Here is a 27,972-nt window from a genome sequence, read left to right as displayed (position 1 = left end):
GAATTGTTTTACAATTTTATTTTAAACTGTAAAAAGTTAAAAATATGCATAGAAAGATCCATAAAATATTTATCACATTATTTAAATATATTATATGCGGGTGTAAACATTTTCTTAAATTTTAAATAATTCGAGGAAGGGCTAATGTTCAGTGAATCACTATTATAACTACGTCTTATAAATTATACTATTGCCATAATTATTAAGTATATAATATACGCTTATTATCTATTACCACTCCCGTTATGATCAGTTGGTATTATGCTATAGCCCAACTTACAAAAGCTCTTCCTCAAAAGCGAATAACTTAAGATTATAAATATGGAAGAATTATAAACTAGGTAGTACATATATCAATGAAAGATATACAAATAAATAAATCATAAGAACAGTCTTGTATTGTTTGTATAACTAATACATTTTAAAATTAATTTAAGCCTGTTTATTTCATCAAGCTTCAAGCCTCTTGATTTGCATTTACAAAGTTCCTTTGTGTAAAAATAATACGTATTGATTTTACATTGTAACATGATTATAACTAAAGCACTCAGGTAGCCAAAATGGCTTATAAATTATATAATATTTTAATAATGATATGCTTTTCCTACAAAATTTACATAATTCGCGTCTATTCGCGTTATGTAAAATTATATAAAAATTCATCCCACCATAGGAGGAAATTTCTAGAGGCGGGTCTACGCTAGACGAACCGAGCACCAGCGAAGCACAAGCGGAGCCGTTCCCGGCTTCGCTCCACTCGTGCTCTACTCTCCTAGCGTAGACGCAGCTTAGGAGTTAAATTCGACTAAAACGGTCGAGGATATGGCCAATTGTTACTTGATGATGAGTGATGATCCATGTAAGGACTGTCTGTTAGAAGTAATTTACTCCCACTAAGACCAGAGCTCGAACTTTCGCTAGAGGAAAATAAGCTCTTGCTGCCTGTGTAGAACGAGAGGGAAGTATGAGGAGGTTCGCGGCCAGTGCGCCGTCTCGCTCGCACCAAGGACGCAAAGGCTATTGCTATTGCGCATAGAAATATTATGCCTAGTACACAAAACGCAAGAGCTAATTTTCCAGGCGATAGGCATATTGTTTTATCGCCTGGGGAAAATTTTCGGACTAACTCTTCATCGCTTTCAAGTCTTCTTGAACCTGTAATTTAAAAAAAAAAATAACTCTTAGAATATAAGTTTCATTTGATTAGTCTTTACTCCTTACTTCCAAGTAATGACTATCTGTATATAGAAATTTATAATAGTATATAGAATTTTATAATTTTAAAAATTAAACAAATCTATTAATAGTAGTAGAATAAATTATAGGGTAAAAAAACCTCAGAATTTTTCGGTGCGCTTTTATAAAAGCCTTACCTCGAATAGAAGCTTCATCTTCCAGCTCAATATTTGGTGCCAAAACCTCTATACTATTATACACTTCCAATCTATCTATAACCAATCCTTTGGCCTCCTTGTCCAACCTTGCTTTTCTTACTAAACCTTCTTTCGTACGTTGCGGTTTCTGCAGTGCCTTACAATCGATATTAGGGCATGGTCCTTTGCACAGTTCTATCCCACATGATAAGTGTAATTTGGCTCGATCCGGAAATTTGAAAGCCGCAAATGTAGTCACTGCGTGTTGATACGTCATGAAATTTTTCAACACCTGCTCTGGATCGGTCTTGGCCATTTTTAGATTTTTGTTCTCTTCCATGTTTCTTTGTGTGTCTGCTGGTTCAAGATCGCTGAAGTCCATCTCAGCGCTATAGTGATTATGTTTGTGTATTGAGGGCTTGTTGAAGATTGTCTCGTCTATGGGACAACCTGCTTCATCTAGAAGTTTCTGTGACGCTTCTCCTAAGCCGTCGTGGGCCACGCAATTGGTTATTCGCAGACCGACACCAACTGAAAATTGTAAATACTCAATTTTATTATTTGTGACAATGCAATGTAATTAATAAAAATATCCTATGAATTACGAAATTGCATTCGTGACAGATGCCTGTAAGCCAACCACAATTCTTCAGGTTTTTCTACCCAGGTTACAGGTAAGTTTTTAACTTGAATGAAATATTTTTATAGGTATGTAAGTATACGTTATTAAAGTGCATGAAACACAAAATATAATGAATGTGAGATATATAATATACTACATAATAAACAATTTCTTTCAATAACTCATTTTAAAAGTCTCAGTAAAAAATTACGCGTACCCGGTAAAGTGCATTGTATGAGCAGTCTAGTAGGCTGGCCAACCTCAACAGTGGCTGGTTCAGAGCCCGCGACAGTCGGAGCTAACTCCATCCACGCTCGAGCTGATTCCAGCAGCCATTCCCTTTGTTCTACCTCTATGGGATTCTCCCATCCTTGTCGATTGCGGCCCGTTCTGAAAACAAAAGAAGATTCTTATTTGAAATGATGAATTAAATTCGACAAAATATCCTAGCATTTCTTCTATTTCTCAGGTAGGTACATATTACGGTTTCATTAACAAACTGTATTTCTAAAATCTGTATCCAAACTTTCCAGATATTTTTGTTGAGCTATTATTACCACGAAGTAATAGTATACATATCACGTATATTTTATGTTTTATTAACCAATTTCAGGATCTATCTACAGGATTAGTATTTAGTACAGCCAACATAACATCTTTGAATTAAATTAGCATAGAAACTTTATTGCGTATTTCAATAAAATAGCTATAGGACCACCTATTAAGAACACAAGTCAAAGTAATTAGGAACTAATAAAATTTTAATAACAGTCAATAATAATTTGCCTTTACCTTGCTTTCTTCCCATCAGAAGCAGTCATTTCGCGTAATTTAGATTTTATGACGCCTTCTAACGCCGAACTGGTAATTCGCACTGCACGCGGCTGTAACTTACATCTGAAATGATAATTAATATTTTACTTCAGTAGAGATTCAGAAAAGGACAAAGGTTAAGGGCCTACCCTCTTAGAACCCCCTAGGTAGTAACTATTTAGCAATCTGTACCTCTAGAGATGAGGTTTGAGAAATATAAAATATTAAAAGGTTAATTTTCAACAAATCGATTAAATAAATAAATCATATCCCCAAAACATCTAAAAAAATAAATAATTGAAACAGGCATGCTCATGCAGCATGACTATTTGAATATTAAAAAAATAGGGCTCTTATCGACAAATCATAGCAAACATTAACCAAAGAATGTCAATGGTATTTGCCTTTTTAACATACCTCACGATAATTTCTTGATCAGTGGACTGCTGTAACTGTCTGTCCATCTGCACAACTAGTTCTACATTGTAATATAGATCTTCCCTATCGTCTGGTTCTTTTACTGTGGTATTCAATGTGGAAGTCCTCACTCCACATGCGTTTGAGGGTAGATTGATAGACACCGTTTTCTGCCTTTGCCCTGTAATATTTTGATAGTCAGCACAAACATTTATTTATTCAACTAGATTTCTCATAGAAGCTTTTAATTTTAAATCACAATCTCTGTAATGAAAATCTCGATAGAACCAATCAAGTACTTACCAAAGATAATAATAATGCCAAAGCTTTTTACTGAGCTATAAGTTACGGGATTTTTGTTCTATATTATTTCAATACGAAATACTAAAACGAACGTTGTACCACATGTTTATCTAATTCAATGAATTTTTACTTGTTTTAAAACATGTTTTGTATAAGGAAAAATTATTGGCTCTTACATATAATATATTTATTTGTATTAAAATTACAACTAACCTTGCACTCGACATTCTCTAGAGAAGTCTTTGCTAAATATGAGACCCTTGAAAGGCTGGTCCATAGTTACGTGAACGCTGATGGAGCTCTTGTCACATGATGTAGTGACGTCCACCACGCGGTTGGGTTTCCCGTACCCGAGGTGGAACGCCAGGCAGAATAGCAACGCACGCCACATTTTGGCGCGCTCTGGGGACAAAATGTTGTTTATTAGTACATACATATTAATTACTAACTGAAGCCCACGGCCTCACTCTCACTCATGTGAAATCTGGTTAAAATATAGAGTCCATTTCTCTATCTATCTATCGGTAAAATGTTTATAGTTGACAAAGATATTTTTGCGTGAAAGACATCCAGCAATCCATTAATTCAATTAGATCTTAAAACTTTAGCTGACAGTGTTGGCTGTTTTAGTCAGAATTAAATTAAAGGCCCTAAAAGCTTGCAAGCACATTTCTGTGAGGATTTAACTTGTCATATAAAAATACAGATCGTTAAATCTCCCTAAGTTTGCAATGAGAGGTAAGTTATTTTGAAAACATTATCTGAAAAATAAATTCGAGAGCTAATATTATTATTCAAATGCTATTAAAAATAATAATAAAGCGCATCAATCAACCAATCAAGGATCAAAATTATATTAACATACTTAATACAGACATTATTTTTAAACGTAAAGACTGATAAAGATCTTAGCGCTACGAGGCCATATTTATACTGTAAGATACACGGCTTAATTGTCTCACAAATAGTTTTAATCGAAGTGGGCTATCTAACTATTTGCAAAGAACGGAAATATGGCGGAATGGCATTTACTGGCTTAGAACAGCAGAACACTTTACGACTTACGAGATAGTATTTTTAACTGTGTTAGCTTACATACAAATTTTATTTATAATGTCTGTCAATTTGGTCACGAAAGCCTTAAAATTTAATGAGGTTAATTCATTGGAATTGTTTATATGGCAGATTTATTGAAGAAATACATATATACCAGTATACATACTACTTTAATATCACATTATTTTACAAATCACTGGTTATAACAAGCTCTAAAATGAAATAACGGTAATGCCGAGTTACATTAAGAAGATTACATACAATGAGAACTGTTTAAAAAGAACGGCATGTTGTGAATTCCGTAAGAATACAGGGCTGCTGAGACTTGATATTTCTGACTCATATTTTTCCATTCAGTCCAAAGATTTGTCATTTTATAGGGTTTGGCGAGTGAGATGAGTTAGACCATTTTTTTCCCTTGGACAAGGACAACTTTTTTCCCTTATCTTTCCACTCATCTCGGGAACTACTGGTCCGATTTGAAAAATTCTTTCGGTGTTAGATAGCTCATTTATCGAGGAAGGCTATAGGCTATATACCATCACGCTACGACCAACGGGAGAGGAGCCACGGGGGTGAAACCGCGCGGAGCGGCTAGTGTATAATAAGTGGGTAATTTGGTGTATCTAAAGCTTAATCTGAGGATATAATTATTATTCTTGGCTTCGGCCTTTTCTGCAATTCAAATAACTATTTCGTCAATAACAATACGCAACAAATTTTTGAAGTGGCCACCGTTTATATTTTTGCTGTTTTGCAAAATATATTGTAGACTTACTGATTTAATTAATAATACCTTATGAAATGTCAACCCTGAACGCGTGGTGTGTGGGAATAAAATATGGAGTAGGAATCCAGTAATTAGGAAATAAAAACTTAATGCGTGTTTTTTCCCGTCTCTCGTACGCATGTAGGTATATAAGTATAAAATTATTTAAACGCAAAACAAATTTAACTTGTCTCTATTTATGACGATGAACTTTTATTAGCTTGATTAAATTAGAGACTGTGCAATTAAACTGACATCAATTCGTATATTTGGTCGTCGAATTCGTTCTTATTTCAAAGACGATGAATAAGTAATTGATATTCGTTCGTGCGTTGAAATTATAATTAAAAATTTAATCACAGCTATATCCACTCACTCGCTATAGAAGAACATAAAACCCTATGGCACAATTAGGTGAGTGAAAGCTTCGCGTGCGTCCTGATTCCACTGACCGAAATGTATAATGACTTTCCAATCGTATAAGATTCTGTGAGATAGGTGAACTACATTGTATATCAATGGAGCTGAATGAATAAGAATTTAGCGGACGATTTATCGAGGTGCATCTACGAAGGCCGGAACATTCTTGTGTCCTTATTGAGTGAGCGCGGCTCGCTCAAGGCATATCAAGAATGATTTTAGATAAGTGCTTCTGATTGTGCTGTAGCTTTAGGCTTTACTTTAAATTAGTCTCTTTGTTTTGTAAAGGACATGTTAATGTTACATAATTAACATTAGGACTTAAATATTTGGAGCGATTGCAGCAGATATTTTCTACGTAGATAGTAGATACTTACCTATTTAGATAGTAAAAATTGCTTTATTTATAGCATCTACATCCATTCACTACAAAAAAGTGAATATTTTAATTTCTATTCTAATAATAAGTAATAGAGATTTCTGAAACAAGTAACATAAAACATTAACATCTTGTAAGAGCTTTTAGCTGAAAGCTCAAACGATATCTAATTTTATGATATCAAATTATTAACATAATAGACATTGCAATTATTCGTTTAATTTTTTTAGAACTATAATTATTATCCTATTAAATAATTGAATTAACTGCACGTAAAAACACATTTTATTCATTCAGCATGCTGGTGAGATGGCATGAAGAAGATTATCAGCTTATTTGCACCTCTATTGCACTTTACTTATCGACATTCCTAAGCCAGATCGTTAAGTTGACTACTCACTTATAGAGATAACAATCCGTATGAATTATCTAACTACAGATTTATAAACAATTTTTAAAGAAAACTTTATTTGTTTACACCCTTTTTATATTAATTATGTAAAAGTGAATTAGTGAGCTTTTATGTAAATATATAAATACTAGATTATAACATTCAGAAAAAATATATTGTAATATCTATACGTTACTAAATTGCACGGTTAAAAACTTTTCAACTTATACATAGGTATGTTGTAAAAGCTAACAACCAAACAAAAAGGACCAACACTGTCCCTATAATTCTAAATAGATTAGTCAACAGGTCAATTCCGTGGATACGATACGATGACTTCTCTAAAATTATAAGGATCCGAAGCAAAACGGTAACGGTATATCCAGTAAAAAGTCTGTACCCATATCTTGCATGGTCATACAGTAATGACCTTCGTTCTTTGTACATTTACGGCCTACGGTTCCGAGCTTATAATAGCCAACACCCCGCTGCTTGTAGTTATAATTTACACCTCGTACTCTATGATTATGCTCTACTATAGGTGGAAGTTCATTACCATCTAATTTTGTAACCAATTTGCTGCACTATTATTTGAACTCAATGTATTATGTTTGAAATAACCACGTAATAAAGATTAGATACTTAAAAAGGTGTGTGTGAAAATTGTTGAGGTATACATAATCACTCCATTATAGCAGCTTGATAAAGAAGTTAAGGAAATGGAAGATACCTACTGTGCAAATTATAAGTATCCGTATAAAACTGAACAAGTTGTGTATTTATCAATACTTATGGAAAAAGCTCATAATGTTTCGGGTTAAGTAGAGACATTAAAATTTAATTCAAGTTCCTATAGAATTAAAACGAAAACTCTTGAAAACAGAAAGTTTGAAATATCTTTTTTTACGAATACCCATACTCAAAAAATCAGAATAATACATTTACATAAATCGTTTTGTACTTTTATCATTAGCCTAAATTTTACAAAACCGTTACGAAGCGTGTTTTCTTCAAAGTCATTTTTGCAAATTACTGTTGAGATTAAGATGAGAAAATAAAATAGTGTGGTTCTTTTATGGCTCGAGTCAAGGTGAGCTTTCAAAAATCAGATCATTAATCTGAGAAAGTAAATGTTCTTGAAATTTGGCATGAAACATTAGCTTTCTTTAGTGTGCTTTTTCACCTTTGAACTGTTTAACACAGGCGTATAACATTAAGTGAACCTAATGTATTGAGAACATTTATTCACATACCATGTAAGTATGATTACAAATTGATGGTCATGTTGTTTTTGTTAGAATTGAAGATGAAGAAGAATGGTTTAGTTCTGACAATTTGAAGACGGTTTAGATTTTGATAAAAAAAATACGTATTCAGACGCCATAAAACGCACGTAGCTTGGAAGTAGTACTTGGCGTAGTAGCAAACAACCAATAAACATAAGTAGGTAATAAGTATATATTCTGTAAAATAATGTTTCCCAGCAATCAGCAAAGAGCTGTTGTTTCACTTACAATTTAAACGTGCAAAACAATTATACCAAAGCCAGAAAAAGTTAATTTGTTTTAAAATAAATGGATTCTTTAAGAATTTCTTTCGATTATTAAAGTACCTACATAGTCAGTCTAGCACGAATATAATGATGGTTCGCGTGAGATGTCACTGATGTGGGCGTCCTGAATACAACAAGCCCATGGTAAACTTTAATTGGCATAATCGTCGATAAACAATCTTCGAGGCGAATGTAAAGTGCTTAATCTTGTCTCGCCTGTACAAAAAGAAACAGTGGATATTATTTACAAGCGCTCTGCGGTAGATCATACAGTATTGGAATGAAAATATAGTTTAAACTAATTTTAGTTTAATAAATTAACTGAATAGTGCAAGAGTAGCTAATATAGAAATATTGAAAGGTATAATTTGGTGGTAGGAATAGAATTATCTGTAATTAGTCTACTCTGGCAGATTACGATGAACCATAGTATCTAGAGACTAGATTTTCATTGTTTTTAATCTAATCTGTGTAATAAACAAAATACGATTCGAAAGAAAGTTCTATTACTTAATTCTTCGATTTGTTATTACATCTGCAGCAAAAACTTAGCAAAATAAACCCATAATTTTTTCCTATTTACTATAGAACAAAGTTACAATATACAAAAATTCTCACGCGCTTCACTTTACTACAATTCGTATCAACAGTCCAAACGTATCTTAATTTTAACAATAAGAGCACACCACTATAATGTTTATCATTACGCAATACAGATTATTATGGCGTGGATATATTTACTATGTTGTTTACAAATTCCCACAGAGCATTGTGTGGAGATTTCTTCAGAGGGTATGGTTGACGATGAGTTTCACCTTTTTGCCACGTTTTGCCGGAATGGTTTACTTCTTATGACGACCGTAGAAAATTATTGATTGTCAGTGATTTTACAATGATTTCCAAGTATGAACATGTATGGGATGAGCGCGCTTTTCTAAATTTCCTTTCCCATTAACCGACATTGTGACTGTTATAGACAAAACAGTAAATAATATTATATTTGGAAAATCCAAAAGTGCACGCCTCATAATTTTTTTTTAATAAATATTTATTAATTATTATTTTTGTTTATTTAATAACAATTAAACCACATCGAATCAGACCCTGAAAAATGAAAGGGTTCTATTCCTGAGCATACTCAAGCGTAAGAGAAAAAAAAAGACTCGATTAGTAAAGTATTTCGGTCGCTATCGTGTTAACAAGAAAAAGGATCCGCACATACAGACACACGGACGTCCAAGACAGAACTTTTTTAAACTGTTTTTTAACTAGTTTAAATAACAAAAATGACATCAAAAATATCATGAACGTTAAAAATAGTGTTTTTTCTTAATATGTGTGTGTATGTATTATCTTACAAGTGCAATGTATGATACATAAAGACATTTTAAGTTTGAAAAATCAGATGTTTTGCGCGAAGTGACAGTAGTACCCACCTCAACGCTTCGCTTATGAGGCGTGCAATATTATCTAGACTACTTTCATACATGATATAAGTGCATAAAACAAATCTAATCTTTTTATGTTTTAAATTATATGAATATCTTTACGCCACGTCATTTGTACTTACGATTTTAAATTGTTGTTTTAATAATTGCACTTTACCATAAGCAAGCTTTTGTTGTGTTCGAACTAAAACTTTCTAACTAAAATTATTTTTATAAAATACTCTATAGTAATATGATATGGAATCATGAAGTTCTTACGAGTGACTTCTACTATCTCTTGTTTAAATTTTATTTGACAACTTTCTTCTGAAAAGCAAAATAATGTGGTACCTATTGTTAGTCTCGTACTTGCAAAAACTACTGTAATTGGCTTATTATAACAAGAATGTAAAGCGCTTATTATTTGTTTTAATGTCATTAAGATTACTTTAGCAATGTGCATTCTTGTTTATGTATAAAGATAGGTACGTTTCTGTACGAGATTTTTAATATAACAGGAAATTATCTTTTTAATGTAAATTCAAATTATTTTTAGTTAAGTAATCTTAGCATGAACGAAACTGATAAACACGAATTAATTTTTGTATTTTTACGTTTAAATTACACAAAATGATATCGTATTTGATTTTATAACGAAAAGAAAACATCGGTCATGAGACCTTTTTAGTTTTCCCATAACAAGAGCATTCCAAATTAGTGACGGTTGCGTGCTCTACTTTACAAATTACTAGACTAAAAGCTTCATTTGTTTGTCTGTTTACTCTAAAAACACGTGAACTCAAAACTAGCAGATTATCGCAATAACTGGAACGAAAAGCCCGGCGTCGGAACGTCAAACAGTTAGATTTTCCGTTAGTCAGTAACGAGCGACCTTCTGGGAACATTGAGAAAATATGGGATAAATTTTGAATTCATTATAGTACTGTTAACGACGGATGTAGTGAACTTTGATTCGATGGTTGAGTGTACTAGAAAATAAAAAATATGCAAATGTACATGTTTCGTGCTTTTTATCCAATTTTATCCCAGATTAGATGGAGATTATGGCCTTATTATTTTACTACACACGTTAGGTACATCAATATATAAAGAATATTAATCCTTACGGGCTACTCGAACTTGGGCTTAGATTGTGATTGCATTATGAATTGTAAATAAATTATTGCCTTGAAAGCGTCGGAACTCGGAACTCTACATTCGTGATATTTCCAAATCTACAACATGATTAATGGTTCGTTTTCTAAACTTTGGTTAAGCGTAAATTTAACAAGCCTACTGGCGTTTTGGATTTAAGAAGTACTAGTTTGATGGATCGACAGGTTCAAAGAAGCAATTACATAAACTCATCAAGTTTGAGAGGCTGTCAAACAGTTACATTCCGTCCGTTATACATGAGGTAATGAGACGTCACGGCCTTGCTAAAGCTGTGCGGCTTACTTCATAACTCGTGTGAGCTTTACTGTTATAATATGTGAGAAGTAGAAAAAAATTTTTCAGGCGATAATATAAGACAAAGTAATAACACAATAATGTATTTAATCTCATTATGACTGTAAACAACTTATACATATAGGTCATTCATTTAACATCATTTAAAAACAAATAATAAAATCCAGTGCTTTTGGAAATGTTTCTAATGTTTTTAGAACCAAATAAATTTTACTTATATGTATCAGTATCACATATATTACACACCAGAATATGTAGTCACTATTAAACCTAAATTAATATGCTAACACGTTAGAAATTTATCAATATCAATACCTTTAATATAAATAGAAATAGCCCAACAGGTTTAGATATAAGTTAAATATAGATCATATTGTTTCTGTGAGCTTCAGCCCCGAGTTCACACGGAACTGGCCGCAAATCTGTGGCTTTACACCAATCGAACATGACATAAACATTGCATTACGACTATGAGCCTTTTCCACTAGTACTCAATATTCATAGATGACCTTTGTTATTCAGGAACAAGTTTATATTGTTATGTTATAATGAATGATTAGTATGCAAATATTTTATTGAGTATGCTTTAGTTTTCTATATTTTACTATCATAATATAATTTTTTCTATATAAAACTACTTATGTAGGTAACACTTCAGAGTTCCGTTTCTAAGTTCTGATTTCGTTTCGACAATACTTAGATATACATATATCCAAATGATTATATAAATATTTTAGGCAGTACTATAAGATTGAAATAATTATTGGTAATGCTAAATAATTTATTACCTATGTAATTCAAGGATTTTCCTTTGAACAATTGAGATACCTACCAGTTGCAGTAGAAAGATTAAAAGTAGTACATAATTTATTAATTTAGCTAGATATTATTATCTATAAATAACATAATATTATCGTTTTACATAATCGTATTGCGATAAAGTAAAATTTAATTAATATCAATGAAATGAATGATTTATGAAAATCTAATTAAATTCATATAACACGTTGAATGAACGCATTAGTGCATTAGTTAAACTACACAGAGATTTATTGGCGAAAGAAGAGTATTCGTATAAGTAGTTATTTGCACGAACAACTCGCAAAAAATAAGGATATGCTAATGAATCGGACGTTCTTTCGTTATGTAATGAACGGTGATGTATTTGCTTCGTAATAACAGTTAATTTACATGTATTGTGTGGTGATGCTTATTCATGAGAGACAGCAGACGCCTAATTTACATACAAATTGCCTATATTTGTTTAGGTATTACGTATCATTAGAAAATCTTGCATTTGGGATGTCTAGAAAACCCTATTGGAGATTGCGAAATTGACGAATCTTGGATAGTAGATTTCCTTTTCTACGTTTTATGACACCCGCTAGGCCGCTGGGTCGCAACTCGCAAGTAATACGAACACTCATCACAGTATGAAGTAACAAGTAGGTAATTAAAAGTAGAGGTATATATTATTATCAATTCCATTTAGATTTCAAAATTTTTCAATTTTTTTAGGTTTTAAACTTTTTTGTCTTAATTTTCTTGGAACTTATAAAATACATTTTTTACGACTCGGAAGACTAGGCCATACATTAATTAATAGAGAATAGAGCCACAAAATATTCAAATAATGCTGTCCGAATGAAGTTATCGAACAAATCTAAAGATAGGCTAATGCCATTAATGCATGTAGTTAATTAACCAATAAAGATAGGTAAGTGAATATTAGCAGCAATTAGAGATGAAAAAGTGAAAAAGTTATTTGCGATATCATCATGAGATTTATAACATTACAAAGAGACTTTCAACCATCGTCACGGCTTGATTTTTATTCGCTTACTCGTGTTTACTGTTAGATAAAGCATTAAGATACTGTTAGTGGCTTTACTATTTCGGCAATTACTTAAACTAAGTGTAATACACATTAAATTACTTAATAATACTTATTCATATTATTAAGTAATTTAATGTTGAATGCTCAATTAATTTTTTAAACGCATGATTGTTATTTTTTTTTTGTATTAGTACCTACATATATACGTACGTATGTAACAAATTGTTAATCATGAATTCTTATTACCAAATAAAACCAATAAAAATATACGTATTATACACGTATAAACATTGAACGAAACGATAGTGTTCTACGAGTCGTCACTGACATTATTATGATTTTGTGTAGCCACCTGTGGTAGCCACAAATTACAAACGAGGCCAATGAACGATTAACCGACTGAATGACGATCTATTTACAAATTTAAAAGTGGAATAATTTGAATATTTCTTAAATATAATGATTTCTTGCCGCCAAAGTTGAAGATGTTTTGACGTAAGATTGGAACACATGTGAACGGCCCGTAACGCTTTCACTCTCGCGTCTGATTGTTATCTAACTGTAGGCATAAGATGACATGACAATCGTAACTCGGTTATGCTAAATAATTATAAATAAAACTATTTATATTTACTTAATTAAATTAATTAGAGTAAATCACGCTATCTTTTTATACGTTATCATTAATTCTGAGCTGGTTTGTATTTGTTGTGTAATTAATTACTTACCTACCCATTAGGATGAGGTGAAAAGTACGAAAGAAAAATCTTTTGAAAATTTTATGCTTATCTGCATAATAACGCAGTGAATTTAACTATTTTCTCTTAATTTGTAGTGACTTTTTATTAATCGCTGCCTCTTGTAGATCAATAAAAGTTTTAATAAATGAACAATTTTATTGAACCGAAAATAATTTATTATAACTTGTATAACGGATTTAAAAAGCCGACGCAACCATTAAAAAGGCTATAAAGCACAATAACACTACTTTCTAGAGTAAAAAAGTACGGACACATTAATTGAAACAAAGTCGAGTGCCAACGGTCCTGTGTCCCGCTACTCCGCATAATCATTCAACTTAACATCCTCATCACGTATCAAACATGTCTTCGTTAAAAATAAAGAATACAAAAGTAGAACTTATCAGGAGTAAATAGATATTGAATTGGCGTGGCGTTGGATTGGAGCCAAATGGTTACAGGATCGATCGGTATGAGCACCTTGTGGCGACCTTTTGTGCCTGTGACCCAGAGAACCTTGACTTCGTGAAAGTTGGGGAAAGGGGCAGCTAATAGGGATGCCATGATTCATATTAGATAGATTAGTCTACTTTCGTTGTGCTGTGGTCTGTGCTGTGATTGACATTGAAATTAGATTCGTTAATTTTTTCTTATCAACATCTATTTGTATCGTTGATCCTGAAACTGCGTGCAACTTTCATTAGGTACATATTTTCGGTTCAATTGATAATTTATAGTTATTAAAATATGTATAGTTATACTACTTATTACTACTATTATTACTTCCTACATTCGTTTTAGTAATTACTACAGGTATTTTGCTATCAGTAGGCACTAAATTACTAGATAAGGATTAACTGTATTTTTAAGACCTGAACTAAAGAATGTTCATCTAATAAACAAGAACATTAATGCCAACTAATCAACCTTAGCTCAAAGAGAATCGTAAAAGCTGGAACCTATCTACCTCTCATCACAATATAGTTGTACACATACTAAACTTACATCATTAGCACGTAATAATATCCCGTAGCAATTTCAATGAAATAATAAACGCCGATACATTAAGATTTACTATCCGAAGATCATTGGACCCTTTTTCTAGGGCGCTTTAAACCGTTACTTGACCGTGACCGAATCGAACGATGACTTGCTTCAACGACCTTTACAACGTAATACCAGGTGGAGTAAGGAAGTACTGAATAAATGCCTAATGCACTTAGTTTGCGGTTGGGTCTATCTATTTATGCCTGACCATAGTATCGGTAATAATAGAACGCTTATTGTTTCAATTCTCTTGGTTGCTGGTATAGAATAATCTTACTAAGTAATCTTTCTTGCCGTTATTGGAGGAAATAGAAATGAATGAAGAGACTAAAAGTGGTGGTTCTTATAGAAAAAGACAAAGACTTTGGTTTATAATAATTTGAATGTTGAATTAACAAAGAGTTAATCTATTTATAGGTATTTTAGAAGCTCTTCTTATGTGGTCACACATTTTCCCTAACAATTACAACATACTACAAAATATTTCTTTACTATCTAACATATCTGAATATGCAGTGTCAAATCTCCATCACATTCTAAAGATACAGAATAGAACATTACTGTCATCATGTGCGCAGTCGCAGGCGCAGGTGAAACCGCTATCAGCGCAATATTGTCACCTGTCATACACTATGATGCAACGATGTGGGTCGAATGCTCTCCGTTATGTGAGATGAGACGGGACTGTACGGTATCTAATGGCATGTGAACATGTTATGTATTCATTTGTTCATGTGAAGTCCCAGTGTAGGCTGTAGCTCAATAGATAGTTAATCCTAACGTGGATATGAGTTGCTTTTTGCAATGGGGTAAAGATTCCTTTGGTCAATATAGATGAGTGCCTCAAAGTTGGTAGCAATGTCATTTTCTGAATCGAGGTCGATCACAGGCCTATAGGCTGTATAATATAAAGCTATAAACAAAATAAAGATTTTACAATTTAGTAGATATTACTTATGATATAGTTAACTAATCACAACAGCATTATAGATTTGGACGTGGAGTAAGTATTCGTAGTAGCTTATCAATTTATCATAATTAAATATCTAATATCGTCTTAACATGCATTGACGTCAATGTTAACATGTAAAGAAAGTGCTTAAAATTTAATGTGTCTCGCAAGTTGTTTGTTATCTTGCTGAGTAATGATTTTGACCAGTAATGCTCGAAAAATTAATATACGTGTAATGTGCTTTTAACTTTCATTCAAGTTTTGCATTTCTTAAAAAGAAATGTCTCTATGTTTTATAGGTACTAGTCCTATTTTGTTTGTTGAGAAAAATTAAGGTGTGTTAGTCTCTAGCAGAATGGCCAGAATTAATAAATTTTGTGTTAAAATATACTAGACGCCTTGATAGACAATAGATTGCACAATAGATTGATTATGGAATTGAAGTAGAGCTTAATGTAAACTTATGTAGTTTTTTCTGTCTCAATTTTTCAATAAAATGATGGCATCGCTGATTTTACAAATGCCATGTGTAATTTTAGATAGCATGATCAAAATCCACAACACACAATACATACTCACATTCATTATTTTTTCATCAATTATTATCTTTGTTCAATACCTAAGTTTCCACAGCATTCCTTCATAATTTCCTTGTTACGGAGTAGACATGTAAGCATGGTTATGTTAATTTAGTTAGGTTTGTGTTTGTAAACGTGGAAGGGAATGCTTACCGTTACTTGTGGTGCTTAGACCTAAGTGTAATGCCACAGTATTTATGTATAAACATCTTTAGTTGTAAGATTGTGATAATCTGTATGTACACTATAAACTTAAGAGCAATTGTTATATTTACATAATTATAAATCATAGCGAATAATATAGACATTTTATGTAGGTACCATACTTATTAAGATTTGGGCATTGGTAATGTTGATGATGCAATAATGCATGCGTGTAGTACCTACATTTTATAGGTTGGTCGATTTTATAAGGTAGATGCAGCAAAGAACGAATACTTTATAGAAATCTTCTTAAATTTATTTCGAAGCTTTATTGAACTATATTTATTATTCATGTCTAAATGCTTTTTGTACAAAACGTAATTAAACGCGCACTAGGTTTATGACGCGTGGGCGACTTGCATTATTGGACCAATCTCTACAAATTCTAACGGTTTCAAGTAAGCACCGCTATTAGTAAACTCAAAACAATTATAATTTATTTTAATTATCTTACATAATGATTATAATTTTACGCAATTATTGTAGAGATTTCTTCTTTTGTAATGGAAATACGAGTAGGTACTTTGCAAATTGCAAGTTGTGTAATATTTGACTCTTTGATTCGATTCCAAGTTGTGATCTTTCGAATAAAAAGCAATATGCATGCAAAATACGTTTTAAAAAGTATTGCAGAATGATACGTGTATTCAAGGCTTCGTATAAAAGTTACAAGCCAGTATACTTTAAATTTATATTTTAGGTACATGGATATATTTCATTCTAAAGGCTCTTCTTGTAAGATACCTAGATAATATTATACAGTTTCATTCAGTCATTCTATAATATAGCTCACCAATTGCTACTGGCAAGACTCCACGCTATTTTCTCGCGAAATGATGGCGTATTAAATTGAATGCAGCCCCATAAATAAATCGCCATTTCACAATATTGTATAGGAATGTCTGACGGTAACTGTAACGTTTATTATACGGATAAATAGCTTAAGCAGGCCACTTCCCGTTACTCACGCCCTGGGAGAGATCAGGGTGTAGACGTTAATTTGACGCTAGACCGGTTCCCATGAACGAAATAAGCACTATTTAGCTGCTACTTGGAGGTACACGTAATGCCCCTGTATACTTGCCATTTCCCGTATAACGCTTTCAGCTGACTCATCCATTTAAAATACTTTCTCGAATAAAACTGCCCATAAACTCCGTAGCTTTGCGGAACAGTAAAAAATAATTTAATGAGTGTACTGGCGATTACTCTTCAGTCCATTGTTTTGTTATGTATTGTTATATTGAAGTAAGAGAATGAACGTTACGAAAAAATTAAATAACAGAAAATACAAAACATAAAATTGTGTATTTATAATCATTTCAATTCATTTTCCTGAAAGGTAAAAGCCATCTCAATCAGACTTAGAAGTAATTAATGATTTGATAACCTCAAGTTGTTTTAAATAACAACGTAAAAAGTTAACTTATAAAATAATTAAGTATTCAAATATGCAATGTAGAGCAACTTTAAAATATGCATGCGAACAGTTATTTTTATTATCGTAGTTGTATAAATTCTTAATTTACGAAAGTAAACTTATTTTGTAACAAAGAATAAACCGCGAACCAAATGAATAATTTATTTGTACATCTAAGAATGTTTAGTAGTATATTATCTGTGGATATACTCTCGCGGTATTTTAATACAATGAGACTATTAGTTCGCGTGATATAACCCGCGGAAGTGAGGCCTACAGCGTTCACAGTCAAGTGCAATCAACCTGAACTGCATTGTTCTACAGATATACATAGACTAATAATAATCTAATAATCATACTATTGGAATTCATGTATGTACATTGGTTTGTGAATAAGTAATTTGTTATTTTGTTAAATAATCGAGATATTGACTCGATTTCGATTCGCTTGGTTTACCTCACATTAAACATCTCGTATTTTGCATAATTAATTTAAATAACTAATACTAGGTATCAATACTAATATTATAAAGAGGAAAGGTTTGTATGTATGTATGGTTTTCACGCATAAACTACTGGACCGATGTTGATGAAATTTGGCACAGATAATCTTTAGACCCTGAGAAAGAACATAGGCTACCTTTAATTGCGAAATATGTACCACGGGCGAAGCCGGGGCGGACCGCTAGTATAATATAATCCTTTCACGTTCGTTGACTGAGAGCTTTTTTGTTAGAAAATAACATTTCTTTTCTCAAGCTATACCAATTATATCATTCAGTAGTGATAGTAGGTAATTTCAGATGTTACTTGTTTCCATTTGTTTCCTTTTGTAATTCTAGTAAATATTCACCCAAATCTACAACTAAGCGCACACTTCAATACAGTTAAACGCCGTAAGGTATGCCACTACAAATATTTAAACACCATTAAAATTTAATGTTCGAATATCGGCCCAATAAATCGTTTCTCATAAATCAACATAGTAAACGATCAAAATGCTATCGCTGCTATTACCGCGCTTTTCTCCGGGAACAAAATCCAGTTCAGTACGCTTCAGGGACGGATTTTGTTCTACAAACTTGAAATTAAAACAATAAAAAATAGGTATATAATTAATAAATGTGTGCTGCTTTTATTTTAAGTATATGTAAGTTATATAATTTTATGTTGAATTTCAACTATACAAAACACACAAATCTTTCTGACTTTGTTTATTTCTAAATACGCAACATTAAATATGTACCTACTTTTTAGTTTTTAGACCTCGAACGACCTTTTACAAACATCGGCTTATCAACGACCTTGAATAAATAAAAATAATTACGCATCGAACTTTATTCCCAAAATTGGTAGAGAATTTACACTTATTTATTCCTAGAGTTCAAATTTTTAATACCTACATAGAGTGCTCTACAATTTGCCAGATCCTTTTACGTTCAAATCCAACCCTGGTTTTGTTAGTTTTGTTGGATCCACGACTACGATAGAAGCAAATAAATAGACAGGAAAGCTTTGCGGATATCTAACAATGGCTATACAAATGTTTTGTATCAACAATCGAATCACGACTGGGGAATATTGCATTAATTGGGATTAGTTAGAAAATTAGAGGGACCTATGTTAAATAAAGTGCAAAGTTTTAGCAAACGAATTGAATTGAAGATAAGGAAAAACATAAACATTAAACATTTTGATTATCAAAGTAAAATGTGCATACTGCTTGTACATTGAACGGAAACTATAAAATAATTATTATGATTTATGGCGTAAAAAAACAACTTACATATCGATGACATGAAATGAATGGACATAGCTAGGTAATATGATTCATGCTGGCATTGCTGGCAACACTGTCCTAACAAATTGTGTTTCGAACTCTGATGATCTTTGGTGTAGATAAATTTATTTAATTAATAACTGGAGTCGGTCAAGGTTTCAAATTCCCGTTTTTTTAAGATTAATAATCTATTATAGATATACCTTTCACCATAAGACGTTTAGGAATTGTAACCGGTTATCCTACAAATTATGTATTTATACTATGATCTGATTTACTTTCAGTGTTTGAATTAAACTATCTTTTAGGATATTATAAGATAAATGATCGTGGCACACTTATGGGTATCTATAACATAATTGTTTTTACTGTCAGGCAATAAATACTACGGCACTAAGAAAGTGTTTGATTTTCAATTTTCAGTGATCTTGTATGGCATTGGACGTTTCGTGATCGAGGTATAATTTTTATAGCATCCTTTTGTTACATTATTATATGACGTGTTTTTATACATTACTAGCTGTGCCGCGCGGTTTCACCCGCATTACTCCGCTCCTGTTGATGATTGATGATATATAGCCTATATTACCTACTCGTGGATAATGTAGCTTTCGAATGGTGAAAGAATTTAAAATCGGTCCAGTAGTTTATGAGCCTATTTATTACAATCAAACAAACAAAGTTTTCCTCTTTATAATATTAGTGTAGATGTACTTCCATTTTACGGTTTAATTTTATCGATAAGAAGAAAAGCCGGTATATTATTTCCTAGTCGTACTGCATTCTAATATGCAATCCCAATTGATAAATAGCTTGCAGCTTGCAGCATATCCGCTAAAAATGCATAGTTTTTCTTGTTTATAATTTACTCGTTTATCATGTACAGGAGTGTAATTTGTGAAATATGCACAATATCTGCTATTCTATTAACTTTTTCGAATACATATACATACAAACAAAATGTTATAGTTATGTTATTTTTTCTCGTGTGGATATTTAATATCAATTTAAGTGTAAATTAACCAATGAATGTTAAGAAGAGAACCCGAAATAGATTTTAAGAAAATTTAATTAATTTATTTAAAGAGTGCCTCTATATTTTTTGGATTAGTGATAATTGTATATTCATCTGTTCTTTAACAAAGGTAGGAGATAATTTACAAGCTCACATACAAAGTCTAAATAGAGATGATTGTATGTAATTGTCGTCATAGCAAAAACACTAACTCCTCCTTCTACCTTTTATGTTGAAAATGGGTCATTAGTTCTTGCTCGAATATTTTAAAAGGACTTTTTGCGGCTCAGTTAAAAATAATTGAGTCACGTTTAAACATCAGATACGTGACATTTTTAACATCATTATACAATTGTATACTATTATGAGCTATGCTTTTTCATACTCTGAAGAGAAATTAAAATTAAATCTCTTTTATAACAGGAATTATACGAGTTACATAATGATGCATATGCTATGGTGCTCCTGATAGTTCGTATTTATAGAAATTTATAAGGATAGCACGAAGAAATTATTATGTCTTACGCAATCGATGCTCCTTTATTATAGAGTTTATATTTATTTTAAAGTCCTGCTCTTAGTTAAAACATTCATTAAAACCTTCAAAGAGGGTTCTTCAAATCTACAAATAAATACGAATCGAATCTGCGACATGCGACAACTAAAAACGACAATAACAACGACAATATACAAAATCCCACAGCAAAATCCATATAGCTCCATTCACAAACACCATAGAGTTAAGTATTATAGACGCATTCCGACATGAAAGCGTATCGGGAACACCGTTACCCTGGAACCGTGTTCTTGAATGTACCGAGAATGCAAGACTTATGGGGAATGCAGCAAGAAATAAGTCAGTGATTTTGTACAATTCGTTTGCAATTAGTAATCGTATATCTTACAGTTTTTCCCTCGCTGAGTGATAAGGCTTTTACGACATCGTAATATGCCAAGTTTTTCCCGAGCTTTTATTTGTCAATAGACCGGGAGATACTGACAGAAAATTTCGAGTCATTTGTAACAGGATGGCGGTTCTACAGGGGTCTTAGTACGCAATGACAAAAAGAAAAACGATGGTGTGAACGCTGGTACCGGCGGCTTAGTCGCGTGGGCGTTAGTCGAACTCGTCGGAAAAATAGCGAAGTCAAACGATTTGTAACACAAAAATTTTAGAATTTACCGATAGCCCATAAAAAAGAAGTAGGCGGTAGTGTCATGCCATACTTTTCCGGTGTGACTTACAACCCGCCATACCGACGCGAATGTGTTGATTTAAAAAAAACAATTCAACCATTTGTACCAGGCTAACTTTTGCACAGGTAACCATCGTCGTGCAGCCATTTACGAAAATCGCCATGCCATACTTTTCGGACGATTCCAAATGGTCGCCATACCGCCGAAAATCTGCAAATTTTTTTTTTCGCCGAACCATTTGTAACACCCTAAATTTTTTTTTCAACAACTCCTGAATGATTATAAATAGAAGTGTGATAATGCCATATCTACCTGTGGGAGGTGGCGAATGTGTATAAGATTTTTTTTATTGTATGATTTTATTCGTATTTTGAACGATTTGTAACAGTATGGCATTAATCTTTCCTATAAGTTTGAGGTTCAACAAATATAAATACAAAATTTCAAAGATCTAGGTGGTAGAAATCTTCACTTCTATAAATTAATAATAAATTTATTTATGAAGTATGGCAGCACTTTTTCCCCCTACAAGAAGTATGGCAAATATAATAATGGTCACATTTTATCAAATACTCTCCAAAAATCTAAATGCAATACTGGTACAAAAAGTTTGGCGAAAAAAAAAATTTTTGCAGATTTTCGGCGGTATGGCGACCATTTGGAATCGTCCGAAAAGTATGGTATGGTGATTTTCGTAAATGGCTAGACGACGATGGTTACCTGTGTAAAAGTTAGCCTGGTACAAATGGTTGAATTGTTTTTTTTTTAATTAACACATTTGCGTCGGTATGGCGGGCTGTAAGTCACACCGGAAAAGTATGGCATGACAGTACCACCTACTTCTTTTTTATGGGCTATCGGTAAATTCTAAAATTTTTGTGTTACAAATCGTTTGACTTTCGCTATTTTTACGACGAGTTCGACTAACGCCCACGCGACTAAACCACCGGTACCAGTGTTCACACCATCGTTTTTCTTTTTGTCATTGCGTACTAAGACCCCTGTAGAACCGCCATCCTGTTACAAATGACTCGAAATTTTGTGTCAGTATCTCCCGGTCTACAAGTATTAATGTCTTTCTATAATTGACACTTACCTATATTATCTGTAAATGCGAATTGTATGTTTGTTTGTCACTCCTTTGCGCAAAAACTGTTGAACCGATTTTTATGAAATTTGGCACACAAATTGAAGGTAACTTGGATTGACAGATAGGAGTTCTTATCCCGAAAATCCCACCGTACTTGCGGGATTTTCTTTGACTACGCGGGCTTAGCTGCGGGCAAAAAGCTAGTAGAGTCACTAGAGTACCTATAGTTTGGTGTGAAGTAAAATATTTTATCGTGGTTCATCTTCGTTTTTACAAAGCCTTGTCAAAGGATTCATTAAGCATCATAAAAAAAACCTCACGCAATATTATATAAAATGGGTGTTTAAGAACAATTAAAATAAGTAGGCAAATAAAATAATTGAATAATTTGACCTTTTAAAGCCCTCGTGCTATTATTATTAATTCATGATTATTAAAACATTATTAAGTGATAGCAACAACTTTTTTCAAACACGCAATTTTTTAATTAGTTGATAAATAAATCTTATTACGAGTCATATAATTAAATATAGCTACCTAATTATCAAACAGGAAACTGTTTACATGGATAAGTTAGTATCAGACATTGATGGGTTATGAAATCGATTCAGAAACTAACATAAATAATTAATAATTGTACGTTTATTGAACCAATTACTGCGTTCATGTTATATGTTTTTTTTTACATGATATTTTAAACAGGTAAGTATATATTTATTATTTATGTACAAAATAAGCATGAATATACTTAAAAAGTTAAAAATTAAAATATCGATAGGGATATTCCGATTTAAACATACACTCTTTATTAGCCATTCACTTACCTTTCTACATAAGTTTGATTACAAAATTTATAAATAAATACACTTTTTAACAATATCAGTGCGAGTTTTTTGAGAATGATTCTGAGAAAAAACTTTTTTAATAGACGATTGATATCGTTTCGAACAAAAATGTTTATCAACAAAAGACCAACACAAATGTTTGTTACTCAACGGATAATAGCCGCGCATAAAATAAACACAATATGAGCAAATTAATAATTTTACGTAAAATTGGTTATTTTCATATCGTAATATAAGATTAGCAGGTGTTGCGTAATAGGAAAGTGTTCGGCCAAGCGCGACTGACGTTCCACGCTTCTGCATTTCCTTCCCAGAAAACAACCTAAGAAATGTTTTGTGGAATAAATTTGTAGGTTTTTGTACGTACTATACCGACGGACGACGTTAAAAAACTGTTTACGACACCATTCAGACCAATTTATTATTCGTATTTATCTTATTTGTGGGCTGTTTCTATTAGCTCTACCATTTTATTCTGGAACACGCTACTTTTAGGCTTTGCTTTCGTTGGGTTTTCTGTTTTTGCTTCCTAATAAGCGACGAGGAAATAAGAACATGATTGCGTGACTTCGATATCAACACAATTCGATATGCTAATCTGCGGTTGGCGGAATTCGCAAAACGCAGATGCGAGATTATAAACATGTAGAAAGTGTAATAAATTCACTAGTGTTTACGCCGTTATGTAAAGGATGCGGTATTGATCTTGAATACAAAACACATGTAGTGTTAGCTCAGAATTCAATGTTTATGCAACTAGAATGTCAAATGTTTTAAAACTTTTTTTATACATAGATGTAACTAATAACAGAAATTCGTACACGCCCCTTCCATTATATGTATGTAATATGCATGCACGACCTTCAGACAATATTGTGAGAAGTAAAGATTCTTGCAAACACATCTATTTCCTTTGTAAGGAATTCGATACGCGTACAAAAGTGAACGTAACATGTCTTTGTAACCAAAAACTATGCCAAAAACTAACATTATCTGTCAATACATTTAACGAGTCTTACTTCACGCTGACCTGGCTTTGTCACGTCTTGTAAAACTTTAAAAATATGGATTTAGGTCGCCCCAATTTTGAAATGTTGTATGGGATTGAACAAGGAATGAACCATTTGTTGATGTCATTATTTGCAAAATAACAGATGTTACCATGAAATAAGGCACATATGATATACCATATTAATAATGAAACCTAAACTTACCTGTACAAATTTCTTCCATTAGATAGAAACAACCTTTTTAATTGTTGCAAAAAATATGTCAAGTTATTTATTTGTAAGCTGCAAATAAATTCTTAACGTTTCTTCCTTTAATGCGATAAATATAGATAGGTAGGTACAGCGCGACCACTGAATGCTGGATGATATTATAATGACATAGGTTCATTTTAAATTTTTAAATAATGCATAAACTTAAACATATAACATAGAAACAATCACGTATATGTATAGTTGTGAAGTAATCGTGTGGTAATAGCTAATAGACAGTTCTCGTTTAACTGAAAGTTACCTTCAAACAAAGCCGGTCAGAAGAGACTTGAGTCTGATTGTGAATTATACCATTATTTGTTTAACACGACCCCATATATCACTGTTTTGTAAGATCTACAATGATCGGAATACAATGGACGAACCACGCCGGATCTTTTGCAAGATCATTTAGTACAGGTAAGACCGATTAGGTACTTCAAGGAAGGATGAATTACTTTGTTGATTGATTTGTTAGATGAATTAGATTAAGAAATTTGTATGTTCCGCAACAGAGGTGATCCACCTTGGAAAAGGAATTCTCTAATTTGTAAAGTCATTTTGGGTCTTATAATTTTCCGCTCTACATTCAATAGGAATTTCATAATTAGGCATCTTCAAATAAGAAGCAATTACAAATGACAAAAGCATAGAGAAAAAAACTATTGACTAACGTTAAATGTTGAAATAAACTTTTTTGCTTCAATTGAAAAATTTATTCTACGACTATTGAAACTCAAGGACTCCTGAACGCGAGGGTTGAACAATAATTGTAACATATTATGTATCTTAGTATTCTAATGATTTAACTATAACTGATAAAATAATTCTTTTTTTATTTTATTTTCATACTAACTACATACAATTATTAGCTTGTTGCTTTTGAAGATTTATAAAAGACTCACCAGAAGGCAGAGACAGCAAAATATACCTAAGTTAATATTTCTTTATTGATGAACATTAAATAAATAACTAAATAGAGGGAACTGAAAAGAAATACAAATTTATTCCTAACAGTTGCCAATTAAACTCAAACCCGAGTAGAGATTTCTCTCTAAATCACGCGAATATAGTGCCACTAAAGCAGCAATCCCAAACTATAAACTTATTTATTTTATTAGTTTCTGGAAGCGAAGTCGTTTATGCAAACGGAAACGCACGCGATGATCTCTGCCGGTTTATAGTGTATAATTATATCGCTAAGCAATTATAAATAAGCCTGGGAAAACTGGCTGAAGCATCCGCGCCAGAGGAAATCTTGAGATGCAAATGGTAATGGACGCTGTTTGTTGTGATGTTAGCACTCAGCAGTATACCGATTGTATTTTATGAATTATTATAGATAACCATTTTATAAACACTTACATGTTGGTCATCATTTATGTAGTTATGTTATGTATTCAATGAAGATGATTGTAGACTTTAGGAGAGGTGATATAAATGAAACAACTCTAATATAGAATTTATTTTACTGAAGTGATGGGAAAGAGGATAAAGCCCGGAGTAGTACTTAGTTTACCTTTACCATAAACCAATATTACCATAACATACAAAAAATCTCAATGACATTCAAGCAATAATTTTTTATTGATAACTTTTACTTAGAAACCTTGATATGCGTATTAAAAATTTGTTTATTTTATTCACGAAAATGTTAAAACAATGTACACTAGATTTAGTGGTTTCCTCTTCCTGTTTCTAAGGTGAATAACAAACGATTTGCTATCATTACATTCTCTGTTGGAACGGAACGGACCGTGCATCACGTACTAATGTCTATTGCTTACAAAATTGATGGAATAACAGAAAATACCGCTTCATTTCATTCTACGTCGTTTAGTGGCAAAGAACTTTTTTTTTTTGAAAAATTTGTAAATTATTGCCTGATAATATGTTGCTAGCTTTTGTCTATTGAAGTATGTATAATTCTTTATTCTAGTTCAAGTGCTTGAAACCAAAGAAAATAATGATTATGTTTCTCGTTTTAACACACGGATACCACCAGAAGGAAGATACCCGGTCCTTTGGACACAGGTCCAATACGCAGAGAGTAGAGACCCTTGAGATATTTTTTTAATCATTATATCTTCTGTCACAATGTTTGTCCTCAATGGACTCCTAAACCACTTAACCGATTATAATAAAATTCGCACACCATGTGCAGTTCGATCCAACTTGAGAGACATGTATGTACCACGGGCGAAGCCGGGGCGGACCGCTAGTTATAATATATTGCTATAATTACCTACTACTGCTTATCATGATTAAGGTGCAGTATTTTAGGCTTACCTACTTGTGAAAAGTAAAGTATTGTACTTTAAAAAATTTACTCGCTCGTTGATGAGCTGATATTTCATTTTCAGGCAGTCAATTATCTTTCTAAGGAATTCCACTGTTTTCTCCGCAGAGCGTTCATTATTATTACTTTATATTATAACTTTAGATGATAAGCTAAAATGTGCACGCTTTAAAAATATTTAATGATGTTCAATTTAAACTAATTTTTTAAATAAAAAAAAAATGTTATTATTTACAGATGTAAATACCGAAGAACGTGCTACTTATCTATTTTTTATTAACAACAAAATACGAAAATGATCCCCTGCAATGCGAACCTCTTCGAGACTTATGAATTTTCATGAAAAGTTCCCCTCTAGGCATAACTTTTATATGTTAAAAGCCCTTCTAGGGCTACAGGAAGTTGTTGAAATTAATGTATTTTTTTTAATTATTCCATTTTTTTTATTTTTATAAGCCTTATTTTAAATTAGTTAAATGAAAGAACTCACCACTAGTGTTTTAAAATAAAAAAAAATCCACTGCCAACTTGGTACTTATTAAACTTTATTTGCATACATTCCACAACTATTGCTACGTTCAAAATAATAAAAAAAAATTAGGCGCACTTTTTAATTTTAAATGTCATTTTTCCCGCGCGAATTACACTGCTATGGCAGCCAGTAGACAACGCGCGTGCTCTACAACGCGCGCTCTACGATCTACTGAATATGAATCC

At 32.3% G+C, this 27,972-nt stretch overlaps 1 protein-coding gene across 1 annotated transcript; it reads right to left on the bottom strand.

Annotated features, from left to right (window-relative positions):
• Positions 1 to 2: 2 nt before the first annotated feature.
• On the bottom strand, positions 3 to 27,968 carry cyr (cypher). The gene is made up of 7 exons (XM_089697198.1): positions 27,746 to 27,968; positions 3,742 to 3,930; positions 3,226 to 3,406; positions 2,788 to 2,892; positions 2,213 to 2,385; positions 1,374 to 1,904; positions 3 to 1,155 (listed from the first exon to the last, which is right to left on the bottom strand). Exons 2-7 carry the CDS (start codon positions 3,917 to 3,919, stop codon positions 806 to 808), a joined length of 1,518 nt encoding a protein of 505 aa, XP_089553324.1. The 5' UTR covers positions 3,920 to 3,930; positions 27,746 to 27,968; the 3' UTR covers positions 3 to 805.
• Between the last annotated feature and the right edge of the window lie 4 nt (positions 27,969 to 27,972).

The sequence above is a fragment of the Colias philodice genome, chromosome 7 (assembly GCF_061535455.1).
Source record: "Colias philodice isolate Cphi_HAF_F1 chromosome 7, ilColPhil1 Martin Lab GWU primary, whole genome shotgun sequence".
Taxonomy (NCBI): domain Eukaryota; kingdom Metazoa; phylum Arthropoda; class Insecta; order Lepidoptera; family Pieridae; genus Colias; species Colias philodice.
This window is presented reverse-complemented; position numbering and strand designations above follow the sequence as displayed.

Coding starts and splice junctions, on each gene's coding strand:
- cyr (XM_089697198.1), bottom strand. CDS start 3,919: ATGTGGCGTGCGTTGCTATTCTGCCTGGCGTTCCACCTCGGGTACGGG. Junction 2,893..3,225: donor GATCAAGAAATTATCGTGAG/GTATGTTAAAAA, acceptor TTATCATTTCAG/ATGTAAGTTACAGCCGCGTG. Junction 2,386..2,787: donor TCTGATGGGAAGAAAGCAAG/GTAAAGGCAAAT, acceptor TTTTGTTTTCAG/AACGGGCCGCAATCGACAAG.